Here is a 10,808-nt window from a genome sequence, read left to right as displayed (position 1 = left end):
GCTGCCAGCATGGCAACGTTGGGCTTGCAGCCAGAAGCCTAGGGGACCACCCTGGACTATTGCGTCCACCATCTCAGCGCTCCCTCGCACTCCCCCGCCTGCCTGGCCCAACCCTTAGACTGTAAACTCTTTGGGGCAGGCATTGTCTCTCCGCTCTGGTTTGTCCAGTACCTGGCACGCTGGGGCCCTGGCCCAGGACTCCCTTATGCCACAGGAATGCAGGTAAATGATCATCCCCCTCGATCAGGGCCACTGGAGGCTTGGGGGGAGCTGTGCCCTCTCCCCCAAGGAAGGAAGGGGCTGCGTTCAGACATGGGGGGGTCTGGCCCCACGCGGGAGCAGGGAATCCTGCTCCCCCCCCCCCGACTCACTGCAGCCACCGCGACCATTGCAGCATTTTTTAACCCTTGGGGACCCCCCATGAAACCAGCGGCCCCCTCCCCTGCGGGGCCAGCTCCCCCTGCGGCGGGCGGAGCAGGGAGCGACACCGCCCCTTTAAGGGGCGGGGGTGGCCGGGGCGCAGCGCGGCCTGCAGCGAGGCGGTGGCGGGTGAGTCCCCGGCCCCGGGTGCAGCAAGGGATCCTCGCGGCCCCGGGGCTCGCTTGCACCGGAGGGAGGGGGGGGGGGGGCTCGCTTGCACCGGAGGGGCCGCCCCCCCCCCCCAGCGTGTGCACGGCGGGCAAAGGGCGCTGCAAGGGCGTTTGCAGCCCTGCGTGGGATCGCGCGCGTCCCTGGTGCCCGGGCAGCTCCGAGCGCTTCCCTGGTGCCCACTGGGGACGCCGCAGCCAGGTACAGATCTCCCTTGCCTTACAGAGCCCCACAGATTACGCTCACCTCCCCCCCCGCCCCCCGCCACACACACACACACACTCTCTGTTTTCTTTCCTGTTGCAGGGTTTGGCCGAGACCTGGGCATGCTTAGAGGAGTTAGCATTACTCCCAACGGCCCGGCCAAATTCCGCGGGGGATCATTTACCTTCTCCTTGAATTCCTCCTGCAGCCTCCAGTAGTATTCCTCATGCTGGGTCTGAAACCGTTGTGGTATTAAGCTGTCTTTGTTCCACCCACCAGAGTGGGTGATGGGATTCCCAGGGGTATAGGGGACTGAGCATCATCAGAAGGCATGACAGTTTAGGGCAGGGAACCTAGACTGCCGTCTCCAGCGGGTTCCATCAGTCAGTGGTACCAGGGGTCTTTACAGAGCATGGCGTATGCGCCAAGGAGTTCTTTGGTGGCTGCTGAGTCCAATGGGCTCGTGACCGCTCCGTCCACCAGCAGGGCACACCCACGCACAAGCAACGCTCTGCGCCCAAGCAGCAGATTCTTTCCTTCTCTGTCGCCGGTCATCCACGAAGCTTGATCCAGTCCACCTCGCAATGCTTCGACCCATCTACAAGCTGACTCCATCAACCAGAGCGGCACTCTGCGTTCCTTTCCCAATCACCCACAGAGATTCCAAAGGATTCTAAGTTCTCTTTGCAAGCACCCCGAAATCTGCGCAGCAGTCTGCCTTTCTTTCTAGGCCCTCCGCGAGCTTCAGAGTACAGCACGCTCTTCGGGATCCTGTAGTCTGGCATTTCCTTCACATGTCCAAGCCACCTAAATCTTTTCTTACTAATCAACGTTCCCGTGAATGACATACCAGCAGGATTAAACACTTCCACCTTTGTCACCCTGTCTTGCTATCTTATTCAAAGAATTTTACGCAAACAGCTGCTTTGATGATGTGAACCGGGAAATATCGGCATTCCTCTGTCTAAGTCACCTGAGGGGCCTATTTGGTAAGTGTGCTCAGAGCACCTACTGCATGAGCCCCTACAGGTGAGTTTACACAAAACAGAGAGGGAGAGGAATGCCTTCTTCCTCCACTTTTAGCCCAGAGGTTAGGATACTCAACTGGGATGCAGGAGACCGCCAGTTCAAGTCCCCCCTCCAGCTGAGTGAGAGAAGAGGTGGTCAAATTCCTTAGGTGAATGCCATAACCACCAAGCTAAGGGAAAGTCTCGCGTGGGACTCCTTCAGTCTCTCGTTGAAGCTGTTCCACTGTAGCTAAACAACGAGTGAATTATTAGGATCCAAAACGGTATTTGGAATCTCCCTCGTTATTTAAAACAAGCCAAATTAGTTTGAGAGGACAAAACAGATGTTCTTTTCTCACTGAGGTTTCACATAGACTTGTTCTCCCTTGTTCCATAGGTTAGAGAGATTTGATAGATGGATAATAAAATGGCGTTGGTTCCCTATGATGACAGTGCGGTCTGGGGATTGCAGAAGTTCCATAAATCTTCATCTGTGTATCATTTTGCCAACCACACAATCCAAATCAAACAAAACTGGAAGCAACTGGGTGTAGCTGCAGTCGTATGGGATGCCGTATGTATGATTAAAATAAATATATTTTCAATTTGTGCAGAATATGTGTCTGTTTCAAGTCCAACCCCAAATAATACTGAGCTTTTGTGTAGTGTCTTTCATCAGTACACTTCAAAACTCTTTACAAAGAAGGCTAGTACAATTATTTCCATTTTACAGAGAGGTGAAATACATGCCCAGCAGCTTAGGAGAGCTGGCTGCAAATTCTCTGCATGAGAAGTTTTTTCCCCCAATTGAAAAGTGCTCTTTTTATATTTAAAAAAAACAAAAACAAAAAAAACTTTTTATGGTACATTGTCGGCATGATCAAAACTTTCCATTTTCACAATTTTCTGCAACATTTAAAAATTAATAATTTGATCTAAATGTTCAATATTTTTAGAATTTTTTTGTTAGATTGCTAGTGTACTGGAAACTCCTGTTTTCAGTAAGAAAATTCACTTTTTGGTAAATGAAAAATGTTGACAATTATTGCAATAGAAAGTTTAACATTTTGGAAAAAAAGATCATGAAAGACTTTGGGAAATAGGGCCTCTTTCAAGATTTATCACAAAGTTGTTTTCCCATTTTTTTTAACCAAGTCTTAATAAAATAATACTTCGTATTTGCATAGCTCTTTTAATCTTCAAAGCGCTGGGCAGCCACTAATCCCCATACCACCTTGATGAGATAGTTAAGTAGCGTCATGTTGTAGCTAGAGAACCCAAAGCACAGGAGTCGTCAATGGTTGGGTTTGTGTTGGTGTTTAGCTGTACCTGGGTCCTAGACCTGTACTTTGACCACTAAATCATGCCCCTCTCTCTGGTCATAAATAATGAGTTTGGCAGTTGAACTGCTCGCATTAATTGGAGGATATACGCTAACACAGCTATCATCCTGTTCCTAAGGATACTGGTGAGACAGAATTTTCTATAGCAGATGCTCTTGCAAAGTCATGATTTGGGTGTGGGACCTTGCTTAACAGTAGCTCACATTGGATTTACTTTGTACTTAAATAGAAGTGCTCTTAATCCATTACACTCAACTGCTTGACTGTCACGCACACTATGGAAGAGCATGCGTACCAAGATTAAACCAAAAGGTTTTGGAAAGATGTAAGAAATACGATAAAGGGCAATGGTGCCTCTCAACAGTTCTGCAATTTTGCATTAATTTTTTGCATCAACAAAAATCCTGCTTTTCTTTTCTTAGTGCAACTGTTTCTTTTTCTGCTTCCTTCTGTTGTGTTTTGGATTTAATGGAGAAACCATCCCATGTCATTATTTTAACCTCCTTTGCAGGATTGATAGTTTGGATATTCCTTTCTGCCTCCCGTCAGCCTTTGTATAACACGGATGGCGAAGTATACCTGCAGACTTGAGGTGTTTGATTGTCCACACCTTTCTTGCAACCTTCTCTACTGGTTTCAATCAGAAATACTGTGATCTGGCATCACTAAAACGATCCCCAATTCTTAATTAGTCCTGTCTCTTGGTTCAGGCTGTAGTCCTGTGTACTTATCTGGAGATGGGAAGTATTGATCTACAAGGGCGCTCAGTGATTGAACTAGGAGCAGGAACTGGATTGCTGGGAATAGTGGCCACGTTATTGGGTAAGTGTTTTTTTTCTTTAAGGAATTGGTACCGCTGTAAAATTCACACATAGGTGACAGGGTTGCTGTGTAAGTTAACAGCCACGCTATGTGACGGTTACTGTGATGTTTCATCTGTGGCTCGTCCTCCTTTCTTATTCGGCTTCAGAGCCTCCTGCGTTATTTATTGTGGTGATGGTGCTACAACAGGTTGCTTCAGAGTAGAACCCCCTTAAGGCTGCCTGCTGTTTCCGTGGCGGTGAGCTCAGTGGCCAGGGCCGTCTTTACCCATACGCAAAGCAGGCAGCTGCGTAGGGCAGCAGGAAATTTGGGACACCATATTTCCTGGTGCCCTGCACAGCTGCGTGCTGCTCCAGACCCTGCCCCACCTCTTCCCCATGGCCCCCACCCCTGCTCCGCCCCAGCCCCGCCCCCACTCCCCCGAGGACTCCAGAAGCAGGGGGGCCTGCACTCACCGGGAAGTAGAGTGACCCGGCCCCAGCCTGCTCCGCTCCCCTGGCTCCCAGGTTTGGGGGGAAAGGAGGAACCGCCCCCCAGCACTCGCCGGCAGCACGGCTGGGAGCCAGGGGAGTGGAGCAGGCTGGGGCCAGGTCACTCCACTTCCTGCAGGAAGTAGCCATCCCCCATGGAGGCCTGGGGCCCCACGCAGCCGCCCAGCAGAGGCCTGGGGCCACCCCCCCTGCTTCCCTCTGTGGAGGCCTGGGGCCTCACACAGCCCCCCCACGGGGGGGCATCATAGGGCACCAAAATAGCTAGGGACAGCCCTGTCAGTGGCATCCCTTTCTTTTCTGTAGCTATTCTCCCACAGGGAATAAATGCTGTGCTTATGTCCTTCAGCTTTATTAATACTTCACATTTTGTACAGTGAGCTCCATCAACAGATAGCAAAGCACTTTACAAAGATGCATATGCGTTATTAACCCTGTTTTTGCAGGCAGGGAAACTGAGGCACAGAGCAATTAAGCAACTTGCCCAGGTTCTGTCAGTCACCCAGTGGCAGGGCCAGGAACAGAACTCAGGTCTCCTGATCTAGTCTGATGTCCCATCCACTGTGCTGTGCTGCCTCCCCTTTACAATGGGTGCTAGTGAGTCATGGCATCCTTAGACCAAGAGTGGGGCCAGTGATAAGTCTGGTATCTCACAGCCCTAGCTTTGCTTCCTGCTGTATTCACTCATTGTTTATTTCAACACCCTAGCGGTAGCACAGATTAAGAGTAAATGTAGCCCAGGACTCCTTTGCCTGACCACCGACAACTCTTGACAAATGCTCAGTTCCCCTAACATTAACTAATATTAGTTTGATTTTCATTTGAAAAGCAACCGGTATTTGATGATTTTAAAACTAGCGCCTTCTTTATCAGAGAAACTCACTTGTTCTAACTGTAATTAATTCCTGCACGGTGTGTGTTAAAAATACATTATTTCCCCAGGCCTCCCCTGGGGGGGCATGGATCAGGATTCATGTCGCACTCCCCCTCGGTGCCCAGTCCAAGCGGGGAAGCTAATGATCCAATCTGCGGACCAAATTCAGGGATGAATCCTTGTCACATGCCACCGGAGGCATGTTACGCATACGCTAAAATGACACCTCCCCCCCCCCCATCTTATTTTTTTCCTTACCTTTGCTGTAGCTGTAGGATTTGATCGTGCACTTGGATCTGTGAAGGTGGATTTGATTGGAGCCCTAGGTGGGGATTTTCAAAAGCATTCAGTTTAGCCTAGTTCTGTACTCAGTGTAGTTAATGAAGTCAATGGTAAAACTCTCATTAGGCCAATGAGTTCTTCTGCTAATTTACATAGGTGTAGAAGTGGGGTGGGAGTGATCTGACTCTGACCCCATTGAAGTCAGTGGAGTTATGACAGTTTATCCTGTCTGAGGATCTGCTCCGGTGTGTCAATTCTTAAATGTTAAGTCATCTTTAACATGTGTTAACTAGCACAATTCTATAGTCTAGAGCAGACAGCACACACATTTGTGTAGAGTCTAAACTTGCCATGCCGATCATATCTCATTGAACTAAAACATGACTATATTCAAGTGTAATGTCTCTGTAGAGATAAATTCTAGCCACTATGGCAGATTTCCTTTTAAAATGGGGGTGAAAAAACTAATCAAATATTTATTAAATTATAAGATAAGAACGGCCATACTGGGTCAGACCAATGGTTCATCTAGCCCAGCATTGTGTCTTCCGACAATGGCCAATGCGGTGCTTCAGAGGGAATGAACAGAAGAGACAGTCATTGAATGATCCACCCCTGTTGTCCACTCCCACTTCTGGCCATCATGCTGGGGACACCCAGAGCATGGGGTTGTGTTCTTGACCATCTTGGCTAATAGTCATTGATGGATCAATCGTCCAGGAACTTATCTGATTTTCTTTTGAACCCCGTTATAATTTAAAACTCTGCCCAAATTCAAATAAACTATCACAACCATTAACTTAAACATCCATTGAAAAAACCAGCTGCGGCTAAGGCTCTTCAGTCACCCATCTGCTCTGTCTGGATCCCTAGGGGTAATCTGATGCTACACCAGGGCAAAAATCAGTGAGACTTTTTTATAATAATCTCCCACAATTTATTCTGTAGTTTCCTCATAGAAAGACAGAAAGCAATTGGCTCCGTCTTTCTAAAAAGAAATAGTCATTTATTCCAAAAACAATTTTGATCTGATAGTACTATTTTTACCATTAAACATAAATAAAACTAAATATTCCAAGTGTCAGTTGACTTAAAATCAAGCAGCTCAGTAAATGTTTTCATTGTTGTTCAGTAATTTTGTTAACTCTTAATGGGAACTTGAAGTTGCGTCCCTTAAACCATTATATTCCAAAAGCTGTATCGGTGGGCAACAGTTATTTGTCTTGAGACTTACACTCCTTGTGCCACACAGGTGCTCATGTCACCATCACAGACAGGGAAGCTGCACTGGAATTTCTCGAGTCAAACGTTCAGGCTAACTTACCTCCTGACCTCCAGCCAAGAGCCGTGGTAAAGGAACTGACTTGGGGAAGAAACTTGGGGAACTTCGCGCCAGGAAAGTTTGACTTTATCCTGGGCGCAGACATAATTTATCTGGAAGACACCTTTGCGGATCTGCTTCAGACACTGGAGCACTTGTGCTCAGAACATACTGTTATTCTGTTATCGTGTCGGATTCGCTATCAACGGGATCAGAATTTCCTGGAGATGCTGGAGGGACGATTTTCGGTATGTGAGGTCCACTACGATCCCAGTAAAGATGTACGTGTATTCAAAGCACAGAGGAGCATTCACAAGGAAGACTTTTGACTGCATTTCTTTTCTCTAATATCAAACACTACCTGAAGGTTTGCTACTATTATTTCTACTACATATACTGTAACTTGTACTGATGAGCTTAATTTCAAAAGGATCCATCTAGCCTCTTATGCCACATCTGTCACCATGGTATCTGAGCACATTTGAAGGTTGTATGCTCCGCCCTTCTCATGTGTATAAGGCTCATTGTCAACATTCTCATTATCACTGAGTGAGCTTAGAAAAGGTCATTTGGTTTCAACTTTTTCCCTGTGAAAAATAGGGTTTAATTGAAAACAGCTGTTTTGCAGGAATATATCGTTTCATGAAGGTTGTTCAGTTGGTTGACAGAAAATTACGAACATTTTTTTTGTTTCAAAATGAACATTTTCCTTTTAGTTCTTGTAAATTGAAAATGTTTCAAAATATCAGATTTTGGGGTTTTCCTCCTCTTTTCTCCCCATTTTTGCACTGAACAGAATAGAATGAAGGATGTTGAGGGATTTCCCTTTCACTTCGTCTATTTTTCCCTCATTTTTTCTCTCTTTCCTTGCTGTAACTTTTCAAAGCTCCCTCAACTTTGGAAAGTTCGAGTGGGGAAAAATGTAAACTAAACAGTGTAGAGACAAGTAACTGTCCCAGGTCACCCCATTGTGGCCTAGGGCAGCCCTGTAGGCACCCTGCCTCAGTTTCCCTCTGAGTTCTGCTAAAATAATTCAGTCATAAGCAAAGTCTTTGAAACAGTATTCCTCTTCTCCTGGGGTCTAATTCGTTGAATATAATTAAACTCCCACAAAGCTTCCTTTCTACTCATCTTCAGATTTAGGGTCTGAGTCCTCCTTGCGACTGTAGCTTTAAAGTTTGGCCTCCCCAGCCTGTAACTTACCTCGCAAGTCTGGGATCTCACAGTCCTCCATCCTGGGGTTGTGTGCTGGTTGACTTCTTTATCCAGCAACTTCCTAGTGTCCCCAAGGCCTCTCCCTTATATATCCCTAGGCTTGGCCTGACTTAGTCCCATGACTTTCCTGTCACATGACCAAAATCATTTTCTCACCTGGGGAGGCAAGTTAGGCTTGTCACTGGAGGACTTAGGCCCACCTCTCCTTAAAGGGCCAGCCGCTGCTATGCCACTGTAGTGTTGTAATATGGACACTTCCTACATTAATAGAAAGTGGTAGCTATGTCCTATGGGGTGGAGCTTTTGCCTCCCTGTTATCCTTGCTCTCCCCAAACCTTAAGGTGCGAACGTGAGCCCCTGTCCTCCCACTCCCACCAGGCTCCTAGGGAGGGTGTGTGGTGTCCCTTCTGATGACCTAGCTGCGTCTACTCCGGGGGTAGGTTGCTGTGGTGCTCCAGGCATGATATTTTTCGCAGCCCTGAGCAATGTAGCTAGGTCAGTGTAATTGTTCAATGTAGACCAGGACTAAGAAAAAGGAAAAGCGTCCAAAAATCTGAAACCGTGGACACTCAGTAGCAGAAAGGAAAAAGTGAGGGGAAAACAAACAATAGTTTGAACGTTTTAAAAAAAAATATTTCATGAAAATTTTAAAAAGCCCTGCTAAACTGAAACAATTTTTAAATTTTGTGGTTGGGTTGTTTGGTTTTTTTTTGTTTTTTTTTCATTTTTTCCCACCGGCTGTAGGAACTTTGACACTGAAGTCCTGTCAATAGCAGGATATGCCAAATAGCAGGGTGATTTTTAGAGCAAGAAATGTTAAGATTCACACAGAAAGTGAACATTCCTTGGTGTGTATGCACCCATGTGCGTGTGTGTACATGCACAAAAAGAAGGGATATTGTGAGATCAAGAGAAATGGATTTTTAAAGACCTCGTCAGCCTTTGGGTCTCAAAGAATGGTTACAGCATAGTGTTCTAAGCATCACCACCTCAGTTACACCATTGTCATGAAACTCCTTCTATTATTCTGACCTGATAGGTTGAGGGCTCTCATAAAGAGGATGGTGATGAATTGTTCTCCACGTCTGCTGAATGTAGGACAGGAAGTAATGGGCTTAATCTGCAGCCAGGGAGATTTAGGTTAGAGATTAGGAAACACTTTGTCAGGGTTGTTGAGCTCTGGAACAGGCTTTCAAGGGAGGTTGTGGAATCCCCATCATCGGAGGTTTTTTAAGAACAGGTCGGACAAACACCTGTCATGGATGGTCTCGGTCAGTGGTTCTCAAACTTTTTTTTTTTTTTTTCACGGCCCACTTGAAAATTGCTGAGGGTCTCAGTGGACCACTTAATAATCTTTCCAAATGTTATTTGTACTGTTAGCTAACTATTGTAAATCACTTTGGATAAAAGCGCTACATTAAAAAAAAAACCCTTAATAATAAACGTTTTTTTGTTCCACAAATAAAAGCACACAACTCGTATTTTAATATCCGTAGTCTTACCTTTCTAATGTGATGGATGTGCCCTCTCTCCCCCGCCGCGGCAGCCCCCAAGCTGGGGCTGGGAAGGAGGAGGGTCTCTCCCCAGCCACAGAGCTGAGGCTGGAAAGGAGGGGGGGTCTCTCCCCGGCAGCCCTGGAGCTGGGGAAAGTCGGCTCTTTCTCTGGCCACCGCAGCCCTGCACGTCCCAAATTCCCCCCAACCCCTCTTCTCACTCCACTGTCCCCTCCCACCTACGCCCTATTCCCCCCCCAAGTCCACCACCTCACTTTACGTGTGCGTCTTCTCCATGGTCCAGGCACCTAATTAGTGGAGCCACGCCTGTCCGGCTACACTAATTAGGGGGGTGGTTCTTCATTCTCTTGTGTGCGGCTGCCCAGGTGCGCACCTTAGAGGGAACTATCCACGGACCACCTGAATGGAGCTCGCGGACCACTGGTGGTCTGCAGACCACAGGTTGACAACCTCTGGTCTAGGTTTACTTGGTCCTGCCTCAATTCATAGAACTGGACTAGATGCCTCTGGAGGTCTCTTCCAGCCCTACATTTGATTCTCTACCCTAATTTGTTTGTGGCTAAATCATCTGTTTTGACTACTATCCTTGAGAATTGCTATTTCTGGATGGGGGGTTGTTTTCTTGTAAACAGACCTCTCAGAGTCGAGTTATTGTGTTGATAATTTGTAATACAGCTGAGGGTCACCCCATCCCAAAACCACCAACCAAGATCTAGTAATGGTCCATCACAGTGGTTCATCATTACCTGGCAGGAGAGAGCCAAGATAATACAACTGGTTGTCAAAAAATAAATAAAATAACATAACAGGGATTTTAACTTAAACCAGAACAAACAGAACTGGATTCCACCTACTTACAATAACATTAAATAGATGAAGAATATATATAATAAAAACATTTATAACACACAGAAACTTACTACTAAGTGTACTTAACTCAATATAACCCCCTAAATAAAGAAATATCTCTCTCTCTGTATGCACAGGCTATTATAGGTTGCTGTTGTTTTTATTATGTTAGTTCAAGGTTCCCCTTTCCCCAGATATGTCACAGGGTACTATCTAACGCTCAAGGCAGCCTTTGAGCCCTGAGTGGCTCTCCTGACTTCCTGAAGGGATGGATTTGACTCCAGTGGTGCTCGCTTGCAGG

The 10,808-nt window shown here is 46.6% G+C and overlaps 1 protein-coding gene across 3 annotated transcripts; it reads left to right on the top strand.

The window, feature by feature from the left end:
• The first annotated feature begins 514 nt into the window (after positions 1 to 514).
• On the top strand, positions 515 to 9,617 carry METTL21A (methyltransferase 21A, HSPA lysine). Of its 3 annotated transcripts, XM_073306624.2 has the most exons (5): positions 627 to 789; positions 895 to 1,781; positions 2,197 to 2,373; positions 3,853 to 3,964; positions 6,861 to 9,617. In XM_073306624.2, exons 3-5 carry the CDS (start codon positions 2,215 to 2,217, stop codon positions 7,256 to 7,258), a joined length of 669 nt encoding a protein of 222 aa, XP_073162725.1. In that variant the 5' UTR covers positions 627 to 789; positions 895 to 1,781; positions 2,197 to 2,214; the 3' UTR covers positions 7,259 to 9,617. The 3 variants fall into 3 exon arrangements, with proteins under 3 accessions (XP_073162727.1, XP_073162725.1, XP_073162726.1); XM_073306626.2 differs by lacking the exons at positions 627 to 789; positions 895 to 1,781 and adding an exon at positions 515 to 549; XM_073306625.2 differs by lacking the exon at positions 895 to 1,781.
• The last annotated feature ends 1,191 nt before the right edge of the window (positions 9,618 to 10,808 follow it).

The sequence above is a fragment of the Lepidochelys kempii genome, chromosome 11, assembly GCF_965140285.1.
Source record: "Lepidochelys kempii isolate rLepKem1 chromosome 11, rLepKem1.hap1, whole genome shotgun sequence".
Taxonomy (NCBI): Eukaryota; Metazoa; Chordata; order Testudines; family Cheloniidae; genus Lepidochelys; species Lepidochelys kempii.
This window is presented reverse-complemented; position numbering and strand designations above follow the sequence as displayed.